Genomic DNA, 22955 nt, shown 5'->3' on the forward strand with positions numbered 1-22955 from the left:
TTTCACAGGTATTACTTGGGGCTGAGGCCACACTGGTTGAAGCATTGGTGGTGAACCTATGGCACACGTGCGGCAGCTGGCTGTTTGCTATTAACTGAAAGTCTAAGGTTCGCCAATCACTGGATTAAAGCCTTCTGAAAGGGGATAGAGAGCTGAGGGTGTGGCCCTCAAGTGACATGGCCAGGGTTCAGTCCTTAGCACCAGTGAAAGAAAAAAAAAAAGAGAGAAGAGGTGCTTTTTAAATGTAGTCAAGGAATAATAACAATACAAGTGGAGCCTAAGATTTAGTGAAATCCACTCACATGGTCTTTGGTGACTGAGCTTTGATATAGGGAACCCAATTTGGACCTCATCACAGTGCAGAGGACTTTGTATTTGTAATCCCAGAGAAGCCAGGAGTCCTGGCACAAGCCTGTAATCCCAGCACTTGGGAGGCTGAGGCAGGAGGATTGTTGTGAGTTTGAGACCAGTCTGGGCTTACAAAGTAAATTCAATGCCAGCTCAATGCCAATTCAATGCATAGCAAGACCCTGTCTCAAAAAGACAAAAAAAAAAAAAAAAAAAAATCCCAAAGAAAAGTTACTGGAATTCTAGTGAGTGAATTCCAATCTACCACTTTCAGTGCAAACCACAGTGAATATAAAGAGACATAGACATACCTGTAGTTGTAGGGAGCCAAATCCAGTTGGAACAATGGCTAACCAGAACAAAGGCCAACACCCAGGGCTGAACCTGGGTTTTATTAATTTGTGAAGAGGGCAGTGGCTCAGGGTTGAATGACTGTGAGAATGGTGGGAAGAGAAATACACGAGTGCTGTGAGCTGTACTATGTAGGAAGCCTTATAATAGCACCCTGCAATATGCAGAGATGTGTAGGAAGAGTACTGGGTTCCAGATTCTCTAACAGGTAGCCCCTCAGTTGGGAGGAGTCTGCTTAACACAGTTTAAGGAAGTATCTTGTGCTTTTGCTCTGCTGCTCAGCTTTGATATCTGGGCTTCCTGCCCTGGGATGTCATAGCCTCTCTCTTGAGGCTCAGTCCCAGCCAATAGACTGCATGAGCTCTTGGCCTAACTCACATAGTAGTAGGGACTTATAGGCAGGGCCTCACTGATCTGTCCCATTGCTTCAAAGGCTACACATCAGCACGTTGGCTAGACCCGTTTGCATTGCTTAAAGCCAGCTGAGGCAATAGAGTATTTCCCAGCCAGCTCTGTATATATCAATACATGGCAGTGTGACAAGGGTTAGCTAACATGGAGACAAATGGCCACATCTTGGGGAGAGCCATCCTGGTGGTCCTCACACTTGGGGAAACAAGGGAGTGAAGTGTGGCTAAGAAGCACCCGTGGATTCTTGGCTCTGGGCCCTAATAGCTGCATGAGAGTCAGAAGTTACATAACATCTCTAAATCTCAGTTTTCTAACGCATAAAATAGGAATAACTTTTGATATCTCAAAGGTGTTTTTTTTAGTATTCCCTTTTGATTGTTTTTGTTTCTTTTTAAGCATATTTGTGAGCTATATTAATTACATTGATTTTGGGGGATTGGTGCATACACATCCCACATCTTAATCACTGTTACTTCCCCTTCCTCTCCCTGCCTTCCATTTTCCCCCATTCCCAGAGCCCCTTCTCATCTCTGTTTCCTTTCATCTATCTTTAATTTTGATTTTAACGTTCTTTATACTTTTATGCAAATCATGCAGTACCTAACCTGTGACTTACTTCATTTAGAATTACTGTCACAAGGTGCTTTCATTTTCTTATAAATGACTCAAATGTTTTCTTCTTTATGACTAAATACTATTCCTCTGTGTGTGTGTGTGTGTGTGTGTGTGTGTGTGTGTGTGTGAAATTTTCTTTATCCATTCTACTGTTAATTTGCATAGGGCTGCTTCCAAGATTTGGCTGTTACAAGTTGTGATGCTGTCAACATGGAAATACGTGTATTGCCATAGTATAATGTCTTTACTCTTTTGGGAAGATATCTAAAAGAGCTATAGCTGGGTCAAATAGAATTTATATTTTTAGTTCTTTGAGCAATCTTGATGCTAATTTCCATGGTGGTTGTACTAGTTAACAATCCCAACAAAGGTGAGTTCCTCCTACTTTGAATAATCAAATGATTAATGCCTTAAAAGCAGATAGAAACTGAGAATCTACCACAAAGTAAGAATTTACTCTCTATTGTTTATGCCTACTGCAATTATTATTCTTAGGCCAGAATACTGTAAGACCAAAACAAATTGAGTTTTAGAGTACATTTTTAAACCATTCTTTCTTTCAATAAATGTTCCTTAAACATGATGATATTCTAGATCCTATACTGGCTGTGAAGCCATGTTAGATAAAACAGAAAGAAGACTCCTCCTTATCTCTCAATGTGCTCATGGCTGAAAACATTGGGGTGGGTGGGATCATCTGTAATGGCCACACAAAGAGGCCATTTCTTACTTGTTGTATAAAATATTTCAGGAGTGGAGAAGAAATCAGCCTAGAAGAACTCTAAGAATAATAGTAAGCAAGCCATAATTAATAATTAAACCATAATAGTCTAGATTTGCTCTGCTTGGTTGGCACATGGGGCTATTGGACATTTTAAGTGTTCAGTACAAGTAAAGAAATTAATTTTACTTTCTTTTAGTTCATTTAAATTTAAAAACCAAACTATAAAATATTTCGTTTAGCAATACTGTTATAGTTTTGGCAGGACATGACGTTTACTTTTAGTGTTGACAATTTGCCATCTGATCTGAAATACACTGTAAGTGGGAAAGACATTTCAAAGAATTTTTGCAGAAAAAAACTATAATTTCTCATTCATGATTTTCGTGCTCATTACATATCAAGCTGATAATATTTGGATATATTGAGTTCAAAAACATTAAATTTTTTTGTACTTTTTCATGTGGCTACTAGAATAGATGTAATTTCATATGCAGTTTGTGTTATACAGTATTTCTGGTGGGTAGTACTGGCTCAGAAGCAGAATCCAAATGGCATTCTGGGTAGAGAATTCCGGAGAACAGGGGTGTTCCCAAGGGAGACCTGGCTTCAGTTACCTGGGACAATCATTTCTGAAATATCTAAAACAAAGCCTGCAAAACCTGAGACCCCCACTATTAGAAGACCATTTCTCAGGCTGTGGAAGAAGAGAGTTGTCTCTTAGATTTAGTCTTAACTTCTGGACCTTTGAAGAGAGGCCAGATTTAGCAAATGTTAAAAAAAAAAAAAAATCTAGCAGCTGTAGACCTTGGGGTATGTTGTATAACTGTAATAAGCTCTCTTCATCTGTGGAACAGGATAATAAAATGCCTACCTCCAGAATGTCTTGTAAAGGTTACATGAAATTAAGTAAGACTATTAGGGAACACATTTAGAAACTTTAGCCTAAATGTGTTAAGCAGTGAAAACAAGTTGGGGGACTTTATCAATGGCTCATCTTTCTTCAGCTCTGAACGTGCAAGTCTAAGAAATTCTTCCCAGGCTCCTTGCATTTGTCAGCTTCTTTTTACTGTAGGAAAACACCTGAGACATTGTATTTCTAAAAAAAAAAAAAAAAAAAAAAAAGAGGCTTATTTTGACTCACAGGTATAGTGGTACAAGGCCCAAACAGCATAGCACAGGCTCTGACAAGGGCCCCCTCAGCTACATCATATCAAGGCAGGAGTGTATGCATTTCTTTGTCTATTTGATCATTTTCTCTTTCCTTGTAAAACTACCAGAACTCAAGCATGGTCCTCCACCCTAATGAACTCATCTAATCACTTTTCACAGATCCCACCTCCGAATACTATTGTTAAATTAAGTGCCCACCTCTTCATACCATTCACATAAGATTTGGGGGATCAAACTCCTACCTTCACTCAGAGAAAGAAAGCATCCTGAAATATACACTGGTATTAGAGGAGATACCAGCTCCGACCTGGTAGTGTAGGGTGTTATGCTTGGCTTGGGATCTCTCAAGAATTATGATGGAGGTGGGAATAATGAGGTATATGAAAGAAGGAGGCGTATTATAAACTATGTCCAATGTCTTTTTGATATCATTATAATACTTTGCATAAGCCAGAAATGTCACAGCAATGTACAGTGCCACTGCACAAAAGAAACGTGTGGGACTTGCGTGTTACATAAAACCTTTGAAATTAGCTCTGTAAAATACATTGTACCTAACTCAAAATAAGTCTAATTGTATCATTTATCTAATTTGCAGGTGAAAATGTAGTTCTTTTAGATACACAGAGATTACATTCCAAAGAGAAATTATCTTTTCTTCCAGATAGTCTTTTTCTATCTACAAAGTTGACTATTGTTTTAGTTTCTTTTCTGTGGTTGCTGAGACAAAATACCTGATGCCCAAAATGAAGGAAGAAAGGGTTTATTTAGCTCATGGCCTGTAGAGGTTTCAGTCCATAATCAGCTGGCTTCAAGGCAGAGTGGCACATGGCAGAAGGTGGTGGAAAACAGCACAAGCAACAAGAAGAAAAGGAAAAGAGCACATAGAGAAGACTCTTTCTGTCCCTTACACTGTATGTGGGACATACCCACTTGGGCATAGCACCCACACCCATAATCCCAGCATTGGACCATGAGTCAGTCACCAACGTTAGAAGCCTGCCTCCATGGCTGCATGAGGTTGTGGGGGAACACGCAGACTCAAACCATAGCAACTATGTTTATACTAAACAACAAAAGAGCTGGGTTCTCACCAGCAGAATGCTTGCCTAGCATTCACAAAGCCCTGGGCTTGATCCCCAACACAGCAAAAAAATTAAAAGAGTGTATAACAGTACTGGGGGGCCCCCATACTTCCTTATTTCCATTCCCTACTCTCTAAGAGATGGAAGTGATTTTTTTAAAAACATGATGTTTCTTTCCATCAGAATCAAGTTTTAAATGTTTCAGGTGAGCCATGTAAAATCTACTTAACTAAAAACCATTTAAGAGAAAAATCAAGCCCAATGTGCTAATGCAGGAAGCTTTCTTTCTTTCTTTCTTTCTTTCTTTCTTTCTTTCTTTCTTTCTTTCTTTTTTCTTTCTTTCTTTCTGAGTTTTGAAAAATCCTTAAGCTAACCATGTCAAAAATTAAAAATTGAAAGGGACACTGGAAACCTTCCCCTGTGCCTAATTTGGCTTTGCTGAACAAATGCCAAATTGAAGTGAGAATTACATACAGGATTTGTTCAACATCCTTATTTTTTCGTCTCATTTCTCACTACTGAAAAAAGTCCCAAGTTCACATGCAGGAGGGAACATCTCTGTATCGACCGTGGTATCAGCAGACCAGGTAGAAGTAGAAAAATGATGGTTTTAGATTCTAGTTTAGATGAACTTCTGCACTAGAAGCCATTTGTCATGCAGCTCAGTCTACTGAGATGAACATCAGAAAACACCATAATGCCTCTTTTGTAAACTAATTATGTTAACAGGTCATTTTTGTTCCTGCCATACCTTGGAGACGGTAGTTATAGAAATCGTAGGTGGGTAAGAAGAGGCTTCTCCAAAGTCCCCCTATTATCTCCTTACTAAGGTATTATATCACATATAAGCTTCAAAATTCTTTCTTAAAAAGTGGTAGGGTGGGGACAATAGGGAGAAAAACAAAATAAAGAACTAAGAGATCAAAGCTCAAATCTTTGGCCAACCAGCCAATTCCTGGCTTGTACAACCTCAGGCAAGTCATCGTACCTAAATGGGGCCCAAGATCACCATCTGTTTTTTTAGCAAAGATCTGGACCAAGTGGCTTGCAAGTCCCCTCCTGAGTGTGGCTTCTGTGCTACTGTAATGTAGAAAATTAAAGTGCAGAGGTGCTCCTCAGAGGGATTCAGGGGAATGAGAGAAGACTGTTTAGATGAATGTGTCTCTCTCATCCCTGCTGCTTTGGGTTGAACTGTCATTCTGCTGTGAAATTTGTGGCATGGTGCACCTAAGGTGCCACACAGCTCAAAGTCAGAGCTTTCTCTCCCCTTACCGGCTGGGTGGTACTGTAGTTCTCCAAGCCTCAGTTTTTTCATGTGCAAAATGGGAAAGCAGTATATACACCCCCACAAAGTTGCTTGCACTGCTTAGCACAGAGCTTGGTATATGTTAAGGGCTCAGTAAACATGAGCCATGATGCCATTGTTGTAAGAACAAAAGGATTCAAGACCCAGCAGGAAGTGAGAAGTGGATGTTGCCTGGTTCCTATGTGCCAGATACCCTTAGAACCCTACCTACATTACATCTGCCACTATAGCAGATGTCTGTGACCATCCTGCTATCTGTAGATGTTCTATCCCGTGCTGCTTGATGGAGTTTCAGTCAACGATGGACCACGTGTGCGATGGTCCCATAAGATTATATCACTCAATGACATTTAGCTGACTTAGTTTTTGTAAGTATACTCTGTGATGCTCGTACAGTGACAGAATCACCTCTTGATGCATCTCAGATGATAGTCGCATCTCTAAGTGGCAGGTAACTGTCTAGTCACAGAGCAAGAAAACATGATTAAGAGCATGTGCTCTGTTCTAAACCCAGCTGTCCCCTGTCTGTGCCCTGTCAATACCTCTACGCCTCTGTTCCCTCCTCTGTAAAATGGGAATGATCACAGTACTTACCTCTTGTTTATTATAAAGAGAAAGCCATGTGTTTAAAAGGCTTAGAACAGTGCTTACACTGAATTGTTGCTTTATAAAAATGTTAGCTTGTGTTATAGCAAATGAAAGTGAAGCTCAGAGGGACAAACTAGTTTGTCCAGGGCCATCCATTTATGAGCAGGAGTGCAGAAATGTAGACCCTAATGGGAGTAAATCTGGTATCCGGAGATCCAGCAAAGGCAGGCGGCTCGTCCTCACTCAATTCCTAAACCCCTCCTTGCTACAATTTTTCTGTCAGGTTTTAAGCTGCCTGACCCACGGGCTGCAGAGTTCAGATCAGAGAATTCCTTCTGGGCGGTGTGTCAGGGGCTGTCCAGACCTTGGAAAGGGAAATGCATCTGGACCGTCCTTATCTTTTCCTGCTGCATCCAAGGGAAAAGACTCACCCCAGGAGGAGGGCTGGGCGGTGCTGTAATTGGCACATGCCTGACCCCTGCCACTCCTTCCTGAACGAGGCTGTTTTTCACGGGAGAGTTCTCCGTCTTTGTTGTTGAGGCACACACTGCACATCTCCCGATCGATACGACATCTCATCCTCTAAAACATTCATAATGTCTGCTTCCTAGGATTCCGGTGGCCGCGTGCCACGTGCCGCCTGCATCACCTTTCCTTTGTACTTGGTAGTCTCGTGGATCTGCCCCCTCTATAACAGGGCCACAGTGGCTGTTCTTTAAAGAAAGACAAATATTGTTAGGGTTGTCAACACTGAATGACAAGCTCGGTGCGGAGAGAGAGATGCATCTGGGTGTGTATGTGTGGATTACAGCCATGTGCTTTGTTATCCCAAAAGCCCTTAAAACCTTAGACTATGATTTATTTGGTGAATAAAATCTCCTGATATTATCATTCTCTAAAGGTATTTTGATCACATAGGGCGTTTCTTGGAGGAAGGCTTTTATTTTATTTCTTTCCCAGGAAATATAGCAGCGAGCGCAGGGTGGTCTGGGGTGGGAATTGATACCTGTGTGGCTCATGGCTCCAGGCATGTTTCTCTGCATGAGGATGAGCGCTCTGTGGACCAGCGTCTGCAGTCGGGTACATTCTTGGGCATTCTGCACAAGGGAAAAATAGTGGCTATGAGCGTGCTTGTCTGCTCTGCATATTGATCTGTCTGGTCATGCTGAGAACAAGGGGGTGCCATTAGCAGTCACTTCCGGGCACCACACACCTGTAGTATCACTGGTAACCACATGCAATACACCTGGACAAGAAGTTCAAGGGGACCAGAGTAGGGATGACACCAGCTCAGGGGCCTGTGCATCTCTAAGCTGCGAGGAACTGTTTGTTTCCTCCACACACAGGAATTGATTAATCTCGTCCCACTTCCCACTCGCTGTTCCGTCCTGAGCTTGTCAAGAGACTAGATTAATGTGTGGGTCCCTCTCTGTGGAATCTTCTTGTCTGGAGAATGTACGGCTCCCTGGTCCCAGAGCTGCCTCTTGCAACTGTCACCTGGTCCTCCTGGCAGACACGCAGGAGAGAACAGAAAGCCTCCTTACTTTTTAGAGGGACTAGAATTGGGAAGGCAGCAGATAAAATCCCCACAGAAGACATTTTAGGACCACAGCTGAAAGAGGAGGATGCCTGTAGAGAAGTGAACGCAGTAACTGTTTCTCCAAAGCCCCTTCTCTTTTAAGTGGCGCTGCCAGCATTCTGGGATCTCCTCTACCTCTCATCCTTTTTCTGCTCTGTAATTCCTGGGCCACGAGCTTTGCAATCATTTTGGAAGCTGTGAACTGAAGGTTGGAAGGAGGCAAGCAAGTTTTCAGAGCATTCTTGGGAGATAGGTGCACAAATCTCATTACTACTAAAGGGATTTGTGGGCGTCACTTCCATGCGGTGCTTTGAAAATTCATTCCATTCAGTGTATTGCAACACTGTCTGGGAAAAAATAAGAGAAATCATTTCACCAAGGTGGTTAGAAGGGGATTTTTTAAAACTCCTTTGAGATTTAAATTTTTTTAAACTCCTTTTTTTGAGACTTAAGGCATTTTTGAGAATGTTATCCCTCGTGGCTTTATTTGCATCTCTTCCTTTGGGCAGAAGGTAATTTTGCCATTGACAACATTCTTAAAAAGATACCATGAAGGCTTTGCAGCACCCTTCTCCACTTTCCTCAAAGAAAAAAAATACTGTACTCCACCAGACATCCAAAGGACGGGAGGCAAAGTGACCAGGAAAAAAGCCACCAAACACCAATTGTTAGCCAGCCTGACCCTCAGCTGAAGTTACCAAACAGATTTGTTGTTTATTGACAGCAGTGGTTATTTTAAATTACGTAGTAAAATCGTTGCCGATCATATGCACATTTGCAAAGAGCTAATGACAGCTTTCTAAAGGAGGGTCTATGCGTGAGTGATCTTGGCAGCATTCATTAAGGAATTCTGTAGCTTCCTTGGCCTCTTCCTTCTTGACTCAGCCCTGGAAAACACTGAAGGCCAGTGTCCTTAGGAGAGGACTCAGCATGGAGTCACCAGCAGCTCTGCAGAGGCATTTGGAGCTCCGACCTACACATCTTAGCCCTGCGTCCCAGATTTCCCATTTCCTGCTGTGTGATCTTGGGGAAGTCACCCTTTCTGCTGAAGAATTCTCCCGTGCCTCTTTTCTTACCCAGTCTAGGGCAAAGGTTCTTGTAAGTAGGTATCTGCTTCCTCCGGCGTGCCTGCTGCATTGTTCTCCTGTCCAGCTGACACCACTGCGCTCTGCAGTGTTCTTCCTTCCCAGGGGCCAACATAAACTACTCTCTCTTTTCCTTTAGGTCTTAACTCAATGGTTACATAGTAAAGACACCACCCTTGACTAGTGTACATAAAGAAGTAAAAAAAAAAAACACCTTACCATTGCCCATTGTGCTAGCTGACCCTATACTATATTTTTCACGATGTGTTTAGTTTGCAGTGTATAAATTCCATGAGACTGTAAGTTCCATGAGAGCAAGGATTTTGTTTTGTGAACTGATTTATGCCGGGTGCTCAGGATTCACATGATGCCCAGTGGTTGCTCAATAAATATTTGCCGAATGATAAATAATGAATAAATGCTGCCGTTAACATAATTAGCCCAATCCCTGGCACATTGTCAAAATAAATGTGAATTGTCATCATCGTGGAGGAGACTCATTTGCATGTGTTAATTTTTGCTGCTGATTGCAAAGGTGCCTTTACCGGTTGCCTATGCAAGTTCAGGGTTAGCAGTTGTGCAGGTTAGCCCTGATTATTCCACTGTGGTTCTCTCTACTCAGCAGGGGCACTTTTGGAATCTGCTACATTTCCCACCGGAGCCCTGGTATTGTGGACTTAATTGGCTGGTGCAGAGGCAGGGAGACCCAGCTCTGACCCTTCCCGTCATCCTTCTGGTTTCTGAATGAGCTTTGCCAGCATCTCGCAGGCCCTTGTGCCTCTGACCGCATGCTGAGCCACAAGACCCAACAGGCTTGGCTCCTTCCTCTGCCTCCCAGAGCTCTGCCTGGCCTGCAGTCTTCCATTTTCAAAGAGAAAGTCCAATCTCTTCCTAAGGTTATGTATCGACAAACCTGATCTTTAAAGATACCCCTTGCTCCTGGGGGCCTGCTCAGCAAACACAGAGCATCTGTGGCTTCCATGTTTGCCCTCCTTGACAAGCAGGGGTTGAGCAGCAATCTGGGAAGTACTGCTGACATATTGATTGACTCTCTTGTCAGGTTGATCCTCTGCCAGCCAATGAACATGGAATGTTCTAAATGGCACCCAGCAGGGCCCACACATACCCTAATTACTATTTCAGACAACCCCCCTTCAAAGCTGCCACTTTCTAAGGCCAAGGCACTCCATGTCCCTGTGGTTGCAGGAGAATTCGCAGTTACCTGAGACCATTCCCCTTTCTTTCTCTTGCTTTGGATCCCTTCAAGTATTTCTTTGGAGCCTGTCTGGCAGCCAAACACAGCAACTTCTGTAAGAAATTATCAAACTAACTCCAGGTAGGTCTGTTTATTGTTCTTACCGAAACCTGGAATCTGTGTGTGGTCTTTCCATCCGCCTTGGTTCCTTTTCAACACTCCATGAAAGTTTTCTCCAATTAGCCAGAGGGATACTTCTGGAATTTGGCTGCCGTCTCTGTTTGTAGTGGCTGATTTTCCAGCTGCCACCTGGATTCCATGATCTCCTGGCCCTCAGAGCCCTTCCCCGGCCCATCCTTGCTGACCCACAGAGCCCCATCATTCCATCCAAGGGTGTCCCCTGGAGCACAGCCTGTCAAATCATGATGAATTGTATGTTTGGGCTGTCAGCGTGGCAGGGGGAGAGGGTTACGTTAGGCAGAGGTCTCCAAAACTCATTTCACTTCTGACCCTAACATGACCTGAACAAGACTTTTTAGGAGGACCTGCTGGAGCATTCAAAGGGGGCATGAGAAGGGCCTACCCGGTCAGTGCCCCCAGGATCTCTTGTCCAGTGAAACGTAAATTGATGAGTCCAGCATTTACATGAAATCTCAAGATGAAGAAGCATTAACTGGGGCTACTCTGAGGCTTTACAGCTTTCTAAGTCTAGTTCTAAAAGCTCATCAGAGATAGGTGTAATGAAATAATGTTCAAAAAGCTACTTGTTTGTTGTTTCTAGAAAAAAGTTAGTAGCCCTAAATATGTACTCATTTCCTGAATAGATTTCAGAGGAGACCCTGACCCAGTAAAATGTAAAGAATGCACAGAGATGTGCTGTGTAAAGATTACATCTCCCACTGCATTTGTGTATCTGCTAAGTGTGTCTCGTAAGGTTAAATCGAACATGCTATTGTAACAGAAAAACCCAAATGCTAGGTGGTTCGTGGCCATAAAAATAATTTCCTCATATCCTCTGTATTGTCACTGTCCAACCATGGCTCTGATCCATGTCATCTTTGTTCAGGACACACAGAGGCTGTGTGCTTCTAGGTCACGTGGCCATGTCTAGATTCAATCAGGTGCAGCAACATAACCTCCTACAGGATAGTGTGCTGTAGATACTGAACTATCCTGGGATTATTATGAGTTTTGAGCCAGAGACAGTGACAATTTACCTACAGACTTTATAACCAGATCACTATGAAATACAGAGCTGATAATCCCATCTAATTCCACTGATTCTGAAATTCCCTGTGATCAGACTTCACAGTCAACGGTTTCCTCATCTGTGGTTGGGGATTATGATAGCAATTACTTGGCATTCCTGAGGGAATCTCTCCCTTGGTACCTAGCCATAGAAAGCATGTAGCGATTGACAACAGGTGTTTGATGCACCAACAACCAAATAGTCCCTCTTATGAATTAAACCATATTGCTACCAGCAAATTTAACCCATCCTCTAATCCTCAGTGTCAAGTTATTTATTTATAAGCAGGTAACATTCTACAATCAAACCCTCCAAGTCCACCTCCATGCACCACCATCTATTCTAACACACATCAGTCTGGCGCCTTCTATATTTATGACCCTGGGGACCTCCCAGGAGCCACACATGCATGCCTCTCTCTGGCCCTTAAAGAGCCAGAATTTTTCCTGTGAAGGGAAACCTTTACAAAAGGTAAAAGGACAGATCAATTGAGAGAGGAGTTTCTCAACCCAAACCATGGAACAAACCAGTAGCAGAAAAAGAAACAAAGTTCTCATTAGTCAGCAAACTCATTTACTTCACAGCTCCCCTGGGTCTGTATGGTAAGGACACTCAAGTCCCTTCCCACAGGCTGGAAAGAGTCTCATTTTCTTACACAAGTGAGAGACAAAGAAGGACAGATGGAGGGGGAAAGAAGAAGGACCAACAAAAGCCTGTTTCAGATACGTACACACCCAAAAGACAGGAGAGCGTGGCTGTACCCCCAGTCTGATTCTCACTTATTTACTTAGTGTTCGATCCAACAACAGGAAATATGCCCGAACTTGAGTTTCATTTTTGTTGCCTGCCTCTGCCTCTGCCAGGAGCAGGACAGGTCTTCTGCTCAGCAGATTCAGCTTTTCTCCTCTTCCTGTCTTCATCTCATTTTGTTGTATTCCTTGTCGCTTCTGGGAGTTGTCTGAGTGAGAAGTTATTTGAATTCTGTGATCCTAAACCTTTTCACCTCATCTCTAATCTTTTTCGTCTTCAGAATATTTTTTACGAGATCACGTGGAATCCAAAACAAAAAGGGTGGGGTGGGCAGGCGTCCTTCAAAACACGGAACAGTGCCCAAAGTGTCCCCTTTCTGTTGAGCGAGATTAGAGTTTTGTCTGCTGGCTGCTTTTGCAAGGCCGAGCGTGGCAATGTGCTCTGTGCCTCACAGTGACAGGCTTGAGAGCTGTGAGAGGAGACCAGTTCTGAGGAGAGGTGGCACCTGGATGGGCCGCAGGGAAGGTTTTCGTGTTTGCCTGATGGGACCCAGCGCTTCTGTCTGTAGATATGAACATCAAAGCTTTGTTAGGCCCAGAACCAGCTGTACAGGGGGCAGCTGTCAGCATCTCTCCTGACACGCAGAGACCCTCCTCAAAAGGCCCGCATCTTCAGCACAGCAGCAGCTGGCTCAGGCAAGCTCTGATAGCCCAATAGTATGGCCTTTTTTTTTTTTTTTCAAAAATCATTTTAAAATAGCTAATTCCTTGGCTTCCTTCACCTAGTAATTACAAATCAGAAGCTATCGTTATCTTGAAGCCGCCACAATTAGTTCTCATTTCCTGACCTCTGTACAGTGAAAATATGTCATTATTTGAGGCAATAGAATCTGGTCTCTTCAAGTAAGTGACCTACATATAATGGATAAACTGCAGGAGAAAATTAGGTATTACCTTGACAGAAAGTGTACAGTAAATGTCACTTATTAGTATTTATCATCTCGAAAAGTTGCAATAGTGGGCCTCACACTTCAGGATAATATGTAAAAAGAAAATGTGGTTGTGAGATGGGGAAGTGTGTAAGAGAAAAGCAGACACTCACATGCATGCACACATACACACACACACACACACACACAAACACTCCCCCCCAAGATACCTTGCAACCTTAATCTGCAGCCATCAATCTAAGCTGTATTGTTTGGAGATAGGTTTTTAACCTTAATAGAATGCAGCCTGACTTCTAGTGGTAGTAGGCATGCAGAATTAATTGCTATGTGAACAATTTCCTAAGCATTGTTAATTGTGTTTCCTGTGGTTAATTGTTTCTGCCATCCCCACATCAAATTCAAACCTTCCCCCATCAACAGCCTTTCTCTCCTAAAGTACTGCTAACCCGTGTCCATTGAAACACCAGACAGACAAGGCACAGTTACTGTTTGCATGGAAACGGGGAAGGAACTCCCCTGTTTACTCACAAATGAAGCATTTCCTTTTGTATGTAAGGGCATGGACAGAATGCAGGTGTTTGGGATTCGCCTTTCATTTTTCTCAGTAAAAAAGAACCATCAGGAATAGGTGTGTACTGGATTCACTAAACTAACCCTGGAGTCGGCCCAGGCAGAGCACCAGGAACTAGAAGAAGTTTGTTTGGAGGTTTTAGGTGCTCCCAGAAGTGAAGATTTTTGCAAAGATGCTGTTTCCTGAGCAAAGAAGAAGCAGTACTTTGGAACTCTGTTCTTTTCTACACTTGGAGTGAGAAAGAGAAAAGATAGTACCATTTTCCAGGAAAGCTGTGTACTATCATCTCCCTCTAAGCTTTTTCCACAGTGTGCTGAAAGGTCTCTCTTATGAGAACAGGTGGAAAGAAAAAAATCTATTTTCACAGTTTGAAACAGGGAGGCACGATTTCAAATGGATCGGTACCACAGCAGATACTACTGGCTGCCTTGGGATTTCAGACCACGCCTAATCACAGCAGGCTGCTACTATTTCAGCGGCCTTACTTTTGAATCCGAGTCATATTTTGAGACGTTTGAGGGAAACAGTCCTTGTCAGTGCACCTGGACCACCAGTCTAAAGCAACTTCACCCAGTGTGCTGGAGAGGAGATGTGTGATAGAGCCAGCATGCTCCCCTCCATGGAAACACCAGTTGGTGAACTGGGGCTGTGTTTCCTCCTCTCTCCTGTACCCACTGCAAGGGGTCCTCCCCCCTGAGGCTATGAGCAGCAGCGAGGAGAAGGAGACCTAACCACTCAGCTTGACGTGCTTTCTGTATTTAGCTAATCCCTGCGGCCTGGGGCAAGCCATTTTTGAACTGCAGCTTCCTTAAAAGGCAATCGCTGGGAAAAAGGCACCTGGCCCTCCCCCTTGACATTTGCATTGCTGAATTACCTATTCATATTTTCATTACTTTGTGTCTCCCGCAGCAATGCATCTGCTCGGACTCAATTGGCAACTCCAGCCGGCAGATGGACACACCTTTAACAATGGGATAAGGACCGGCTTACCAGGAAACGATGATGTGGCAACAATGCCCTCTGGAGGCAAAGGTGAGGTGACAGCTGCTGCTCGCCCTCTCGAGGTCACAGGAAAATTCAGTGCTCACCAGATGGTTCAGGTTTTTTAATCCAAGTCTTGGAAAGTGTGCAAAAAAAAGGAAAAGAAAAGGGAAGGAGAAAAATATCATTGCCTTTCATAGGTGCCCCATTAAAAGCTGTTTGCTGTTCCTGTCTGTTAGCTGTGTTTGGCTGGAATCACCGGGAGCTGGCGCAGTGCCTGCTCCGAGCAGCGCGCATACCTATGCTATCTGCAGCGACTGGCATGGTCTAGAGCTGCTTGAAAGCATCCCAAGGCCTGGGCAGAAGCAGCAGCAACAGCAGCAGCTGGAGCGGCAGCAGCAGCAGGAGGAAAAAGTCCTGCCTCATCAGAAAGCAGGGAGCAGCAGGCAGCACGTGCCACCAGACTGGGTCCCTCTCCCATGAGCAGAGATACAGTAGCCTCCCTGGGGAGCTGCGTGCCCAGCTTGGCAAGAAAGACAGGCTCCTCGCTGTTCTGCTTTGGGGGAGAATAGAAAGGAGTTCTGACAGCTCTCAACAAAACCCCGATTCTCAGAACAGTGAAGGGGACAATAGAAATGTTTGTTGAAGCAGTCAGGCTTCTGTGTTCTTGCAGAGGGAAAAAAAATAGGTGCTAACAAGGTGCTAAGAGAGAGGAGAGAAAACAGAACCCGGGGAGGTGGGGCCAAGGAGCAATTAAAAGACAGTAGCAATAGCACAGTTACTTAGTCGGGCTGCATGTAGCAGGGTTTGTTTGCTTAATGCAGGATGGAAATCATAAGCCGGAGATGTGGTATTGACAAGTTTCTCCAGATGTGCAGTTTTCCCCTCTGCTTCTTAGCCCATGTAGACAGCTCACTCCTACCATTCTTAAAATACCACACAGTGATATTTCAAAGAAGAAGGAAGCAATATTTATTAGGGACCTCGTATGTGCCAGGCATAGCATCTTGTAACTTTATCAGCTCTATAGCGGGGGATAGCACCGGCAAAGAAATATTCTAGAGGCCCAAAATATTCTAGAAACTTATCCTAAAGCACTTGCAAATTTGAACTCAGATTTGAGAAGTTTTGGGCAAGACATTGGAGTTTTCCTTAGATCAGTTGTTTTCTACAGAGAAGATTCCAGAATTCCTGTGTCCTCAGAGGTTTGTATTAGTTGTACCAGGATGCAAATGCTCCTTAAATTACTCCTTTAAATTATTCTAAAGCTTGCAGAATGACACTTCTGTCTTTTTATCTAGTCTGTAAGAATCACTGTTCTCATCTGTCATAATCATAACACTAAATTACCTTTAAGTAAGCATGAAAGAAATTTATCTGGGGATGAAATGATATGCTTTTCATTATTAAGTAAAACTACACCTCAAAATGAAAAGTATATTTGCCTTAACTAACCACATTTTTGCTTTAACTGACCAAAAAGCCCAGAGCCAGATATATTGGCTTCAGATTGGAAATCCATTCACCTCCAGGACTTGACACTGTCTGCTCCTTTGGTTTCCTTTAGGCAGTGGCTCTTAGCCTGGACGTTTTTAACCCTCGGGAGATATTTGGCATGTCTGAAGAACTTTTTGATTGTCACAACTGAAGGAGGTATACCTAGTGAGTAGAGAGCAGGATGCTGTTAAATAACTTAGAATAGCCTGTGGTCAGAATTACCTGCATCTAAGCATCCATAGTGGTGTTCTTGTGAACCCTACTTTAGGGAGTACATTTGAGCAATTCACGTCCTTTCGTCCACAACACAGCACACCATTATTTCTGAAGAATGCAGACAATGAATTTGAAAGTGAATTTGAAATATTCCATCATGCAGCCCAGGGATGTGTTTGATACGTTTTTATGTTCTAAAGTTGTGTGCAAATGCTTTCTAGATAGTGTCCTTTGCAGATGGGAATCAGTGATCTGCAAGGGGCCTCCATAAATTAAAATACCCACCCCTTGCGTTTTGATTAAGCTCCACTTTCAAGCCTCATTCTACTTTAAAATCCCACATTAGCAGGTCAGAAAACTCCCCATCAGAGAGTAAGACTTAGGAATGTATATCTCTAAATTAACAAATGGGAAACCCTCTCTCAGGTCTTTGACAAGACCCGAATTTTTCCCTTCATGTGCGCATGACTTTGTGTAAGTCATATAATATCACCAGCTCAGATACTTTTCAGATGAGTTATACAACAAAGTGTTTGCCAAATGACTGTCCAGTGGATTTTGTCACTAGGATTCCTATTTTTTAAGTGTGAGAATTTAAAATTACATAAAGATGAAATACAACGTGAAGTACTTCTTTCCCGAGTACCAAAACAGCATTATTCGGATGAATAAAGATACCATATCTTTTCTTAAGTTAGTTTGATGATTCTCTTATAAAATGAATACAAAGATCTTAGTGTCTTCACGCACATTTCACTTTTCGGGAAAATGATTTCAGTTTTGAATTTCTCGACCCAGTGACCGCGCCTCCTCCCCTTCCCCCAATTCCATACATTTAGATAACCTGAATCAATTCCAATCGACTACTTTTCCAGTGTTTCAAAGAGACAATCAAGACATATTGGCAATAAGTTAATTAAATAACACCCCCTCCATTTTTTCGTGGTATACGATAATCCTTCACTGCGATGTTTTAATCAAGATTCACCACACATTGCCAGGGAGGTTAATCTTATTAAGCAATTACTGGGTAAGTATCCAGCAGGAGCAAATTAAAATGTAAGCAAAACACGGGCATGTGAGTCCCATCTAAGATGGCACATCGATAGAGATTTCATTACTTGGTCTTTAGGAGTATTTACATTGCTCAGGTTTGGGAAGGAGTCTAATAGACAAGGCGGCCTCCGCACTCTGATATGTTAGCGGAAACAAAGCACTTGATTAATTAGTTGGGAGAGTATGTTCTTTGGGCTTTGTCTTCCTTTCCTTTTTCCATTTGTTGTTGTCCGTGGTTTATTTTTTTTTCTTCCATCTCTTTCAATTAAACCTTAATGCGAATGGTGGTTGGGTTTCACATCAAGAAAGAGGAGCACAAGGACTGCCAGGATCACTCACAGTCTGGGGTGTATTTCTATGTTCAAAGGAGATGAACTCATACATCTTCATTAAGAGGACATGGAGTGCTTTTTCTATGGATCTGGGATTAGATAGGCCTTGGGAATGAAGATTCAATACAGTATTCTGACCTAGTCAGATAACATAAGGGGACCCAGTTTGATTGGCTGAGCCCAGCAGTGTGCAAGAGCTTTACAGGGGTGTCTAGTCTGCACATTGATTATAAGAAATATGCTCCCAAGAACAGTTTCATGGATCATTCGCAAAACCTATCACTTAAATTCCAAGGGACCTCTGTACAAGGAGTTAGCAAACTACACATGGACCAAATCTGGCTGCCTAAAACTGAAATTTTGTTGGCACACCGTTATCCCTGTTTGCTCCGTATTGTCTGGTCTGGGGGCTTTTACCCCACAAGAGTGGAGCTGAGTAGGTGCAAAAGAGACCAGATCACCTACAAAGCCTGAAGGCTCTATTATCTGTCCTTCACGAAAGGAAGACAGAGCAGTGTTTTGACTGCCCTGTATCATCTCCAAATGATTCCTACTTTTCTAAAACTTCCTATAACTACACAAGTCAAAGGAGACCAGAGAGAAGAAAACAAGACCTCAGTTTTTCCTTTTTTGTAGTATGGATAAACTCAGGGACTTCCCTGAGTTCTCACACCAACTCTTCATCATTATTATTATTATCATTATTATTATTATCACTATCATCATCATCTTTGCTTATTTTGAAACAGAGTTAAGTTGCTAAATTGCCCAGGATAGGCTCTAACTCACAATCCTCCTGCCTCAACTTCCCAGAAATGCTGGGGTTACAGGTGTACACAACCATCCCCAGTTCAGTTTTGCCTTCTTGACCAAGCATGAGTTATGATATAGTCATGATAACTTTACACTGAAAGATCCTTTAGACCATTGGTGGTGAACCTTTTAGAGCTTCCAATGACAAAAGTACGACACTGCGGCACAGGTGACACAGCACCAGTGCTTTAGGATTTAAGACTCTGGTACTGATCTGGCTGAAGGAAATACCAGCTCCATCTCTTAGTGACTGTGTGACTTTGTGTGTGTTATAAACCTGTCAGCCTTTATTTTCTCATCTGTGCAATGGTGCTCCGCTGTAAGCTTGCCATCTAGCATAACTGAGCTCACCTTTGTAAAACATTACATGTAGTATCAAGCGCTTCATAAGCAAACCACGAATGTTCACTGCTGTCCCTGGCATCCTTTCCACTTCTCTCATTTGCTCCCCTCACCAAGTCTTCCTGGGTTGCCGCTTCCTGTGAGGTACCATGTTTCCCAAAAGGAAAAGTGAGTTCAGAGCGTCAGGACCGAACACAGCGCTGCTTCACCTTTGCCTCTCCATCTAAGAATGAAAGCAAACCAGACGAGGATGTCCTCCCAAACATCTTTGATGTGGTCAGTGGGAAGGGCGTCCTGATCAGAAGGGCAGCTGCGTGGAACACGCTGGCCCGCTCCCCGTAGCATCATTTGTCTTGCCGTAGCTTGGGCTTCATCACTGCCAGCCTGTCTGTTTTAAGCCCTACCATTCTCGGTTTATAACTCAGCTGTAAACATTTATTTGTGCCTGAAGCACATTTCTTTCCTACCCTTTGAAAAAAAAAATCAGAATTTCCAGATGGTATGCAAGTTGGAAAAAATGGCAAAGACTGTTATTCTGTTTAGAAACATGTTTTTCTACACTTGCCCTTTCAGCAAAAACTTCATAATGATTTTTACTAGTTGGCTTAATGCACGGTACTAGGAGCCAGATTAGCAGGGAGGTTGGTAATTCTTCCTCTGGCTCCCGTCAGTCAGCTTCTCCGTACACACAGCCCAGGGTTTCAAAATGATCTCTTCCCTACATGGGGCTTTCCCAAAGTCAGTGAAGTTCCCCGAAGGACAAGGGGTCATTATGTTCGAGTCAAACATCCCATTCCATTTGCTGGCAAATCCAACAGCAGCCCTCTTATCAATGAAACAATTCCTCTCATTTTGGAGACCATATTGTTCTGCTATTGTTAGAGATGGCTACCACCTAATAGTACTCCTTTTAAGTGGGTCAGTGCATCACATTGGCAGACTTCCACCCACGACTTCGTTCTAAGTTACATAGTCGGTATTGTACACAGCATCCTTGTGGCTTGACATGAATATGAATAATTAGATCCATTTCTTGCCCAGGCATTTTCCCTTCTTCTCATTGGCCACTCTCTTTCACAGTTGGCTAGCACACCCACAGATGTGCTCTCCACTATCTGGATTCACATCCCTGCACTGAGCACAGTGCACAGTTAGGTATATGGAGTTCAAAGTCCATCAGATATGACTTTTGACCATAGGGCCACCATAAAGAGCTGAAGGACTTTAAACCACTTAATTTCCACCAATTTCAGTTTTTTCTTCTGAAAAATGGGAAGAAACTTAAGGGTATTGGGAAAATATATAGCAAGTACAGTAGTAACCACTCCAGAAATTTCAGTGACACTCATAATACTAATGAGTTGAATGACTTATGAATGCAGACCTACGTTCTCCTGAAAGGGCAGAGGTGCAAATATTTGTTAATGCTCTCAATAGCAAACATACACCTCTTTCATATGAAGCAACAGATTGAGGTTTCAAAAGATGTAAAAACCACAGTCAGTCTCCAGAGCTGAAGGACTTTCACCATTGCTGTGTGATGTGATAATTGTGGCGGGATGGCCGTCACGATAGAAATCTCCTCGGAAGAACAGCCAGGATCAGGTAAAGGCTGATGGAGCACTCACTCCTCTACCAAGCTCTGTTCTGGGGTGGGGAGTCTAAGGTCCTTAGGAGAATCTTTTCACTTACCTGTTGGTTAAATGGCAGCCCCTGAGTCCCAAATAAATGGAAATGAGATGTAATGTTTGAGGCAATATTCCAAATTCAACCTTATTTGCAGTAGATAAAAATATGTGAGGCAGAATAATCTGCAGGGCAGATTTATTCGGAGGTGCCTCTGGAGTTCGGTTAAGTTAGGAAGTATTAATACAAGGCCTCATTTCTCTGGTATAACTATGAGTCCATTCTCTTTATCATTTGTTTGGGGAATAGTTCTGCTGTTTCCATAAATGAATTATGGTAACATTTTCCGAAATGATTAGCTCTTAATGTGACTACGGAAGGCTGTCGTTTTGCTCAACATCAGTCTTATTTAACCGGTTGAAATTTTAGGTACATGTCTCAGAAACAGGCAATAGCTTCACATTTACATGAGCAGTCTTCTGTGGAGTTACAGAGCTAGATGATCCTGTGAAATTGATCATTAGAGCATTGCCTCGAAAAGCCCAGGAATCTCATCTTTAAGCTGGAGACGAACTAGCGAGGACCATTGTACACAATCTCAAACATCTGCTTCTTATGGCAAAATGATCATCATCTCCACTTTTCACTGTGCAGCTCACAGAGACATGGAAACACTCCCAGAGCCGAGCCTGGGAAATGTGGGCTGCACCTCTGGTTTTTCCAGGATGCCTTGCCCAACATTGCCCAGAAGCCAGGGACAGAATGACCCCAGAACGTTCTTTAGTGCCTCTGTTCTTGATGCCCACAATGCAATGCCAGCCCCAGATCACAGGACCCTGGACTGCAGGGGTGATGGGAATACAACAGACACTCCACCTCCTGCATGGACCAGAGATTACCTAGTACTTCAGTAGATGCTTATTAACTCAATAAATATTTATTGCATGAAAGTGAAGGAATGGTCCTCCCAACATGCTTTCTCTGTTTCTTCATCATCCTTAACTAAATGACATCTGACTGCTCTTCACTTAGCAGGTGCACAGGGTCCCCCACCTGAGCAGCAGCTGGAGCACACATCAGCAGCAGCCATTTGGACTGAAGGAGCCAGTGGCTTTGATTGCTCTGTGCATCTTCACGCATGTGACCTGTGCTCTTCCCCTCCCAGTCTAGAGACAGACTAACTTCTCACCGTATATTGATTTTTGCTGCTCTGTTCCATTAAGCCCCCCTGCACCCCTTGGCCCACTCTCATTAGTGGTGGTGAGAATAGGCAGCCTATATGTGAACATCACAAATTTACCCTTTAACTCTGGGATAAGGTGTTACAGCTGATTTGAGAGAGCACTGCAACACAGAACAGAAAGATGTAGACACACCTACGAGTCTACAGATGTTACTTCATTTAATCCCCAGAAATACCTCCATTATACAGAGTGTGCCAGGCTCAGAGGGGGGTGGTGATTAGCCCAAAGCCTCCCAGCCCTTGGTAATTATCAAAGCTGAGATCCAAACTCAGGGCTGATTAACTTCACTCCTAGCTGCTCCACATGAGGTTATCTACCCAGAAGGTAAAGACAGAACCGCCCCTGCTTTGTGTCCTTGCCGCCTGCCTCTGTGCGAGGTCCTGTCAGGGACTCACCAGTGTTGATGGTCCCAGGACAGCCGGGGCGGCTGGGGAGACTCTGGTTCAAGGCCTTGTGCAGGAGACTTGGTCTGTCCTCGATGCTGCCTCCTCTGTTCTTGGAAGACAGCAGAGAGCTGTGCTCATGGCCAGCATCCCAACCTTGACCTGTGGGGAGAGCATCGCTGAAAGCATCCCCATCCTGGCTGCAACAACTCACCATCTTCACATCTTCAGGCGAAATCTGCACTGTAGTTTTCTCTCTTAAATTGTTTTTAAAACCACAAAAGGTATACACACTCATGTTCAAGGCGTTTGGAAGTAAATATAAAAAAAACTTGTGTTTCCTTTGCTATAAGGAGAACTAGTACCATTTATTGGCAGCTGGAAAATAAGCTGCTGTTTTTAAGAAAAACAGAAGTGTCAAGAGGTAAAGGAGATTCCTGTCTATAATTTACTGTTAGTGTTTCAGCAAAAATGTGTGTGTAAGTGTGG

At 43.2% G+C, this 22955-nt stretch overlaps 1 protein-coding gene across 13 annotated transcripts in view; it reads left to right on the forward strand.

The window, feature by feature from the left end:
* Positions 1–22955, forward strand: part of Tenm2 (teneurin transmembrane protein 2) — a 1173780-nt gene that overhangs the window by 970668 nt on the left and 180157 nt on the right. For 11 of the 13 annotated variants that reach the window (XM_063230744.1, XM_063230743.1, XM_063230746.1 and 8 more), the window contains one exon: positions 14886–15008. The exons of the other annotated variants lie outside the window; for them this stretch is intronic. In XM_063230744.1, the coding sequence (XP_063086814.1) occupies positions 14886–15008 (123 nt within the window). The remainder of the gene's footprint in view (positions 1–14885; positions 15009–22955) is intronic. 13 annotated transcript variants of the gene reach the window in all.

This window comes from Cavia porcellus, unplaced genomic scaffold (assembly GCF_034190915.1).
Source record: "Cavia porcellus strain 051 isolate PalLab524CR breed Dunkin Hartley unplaced genomic scaffold, mCavPor4.1 scaffold_19, whole genome shotgun sequence".
Classification (NCBI taxonomy): Eukaryota; Metazoa; Chordata; class Mammalia; order Rodentia; family Caviidae; genus Cavia; species Cavia porcellus.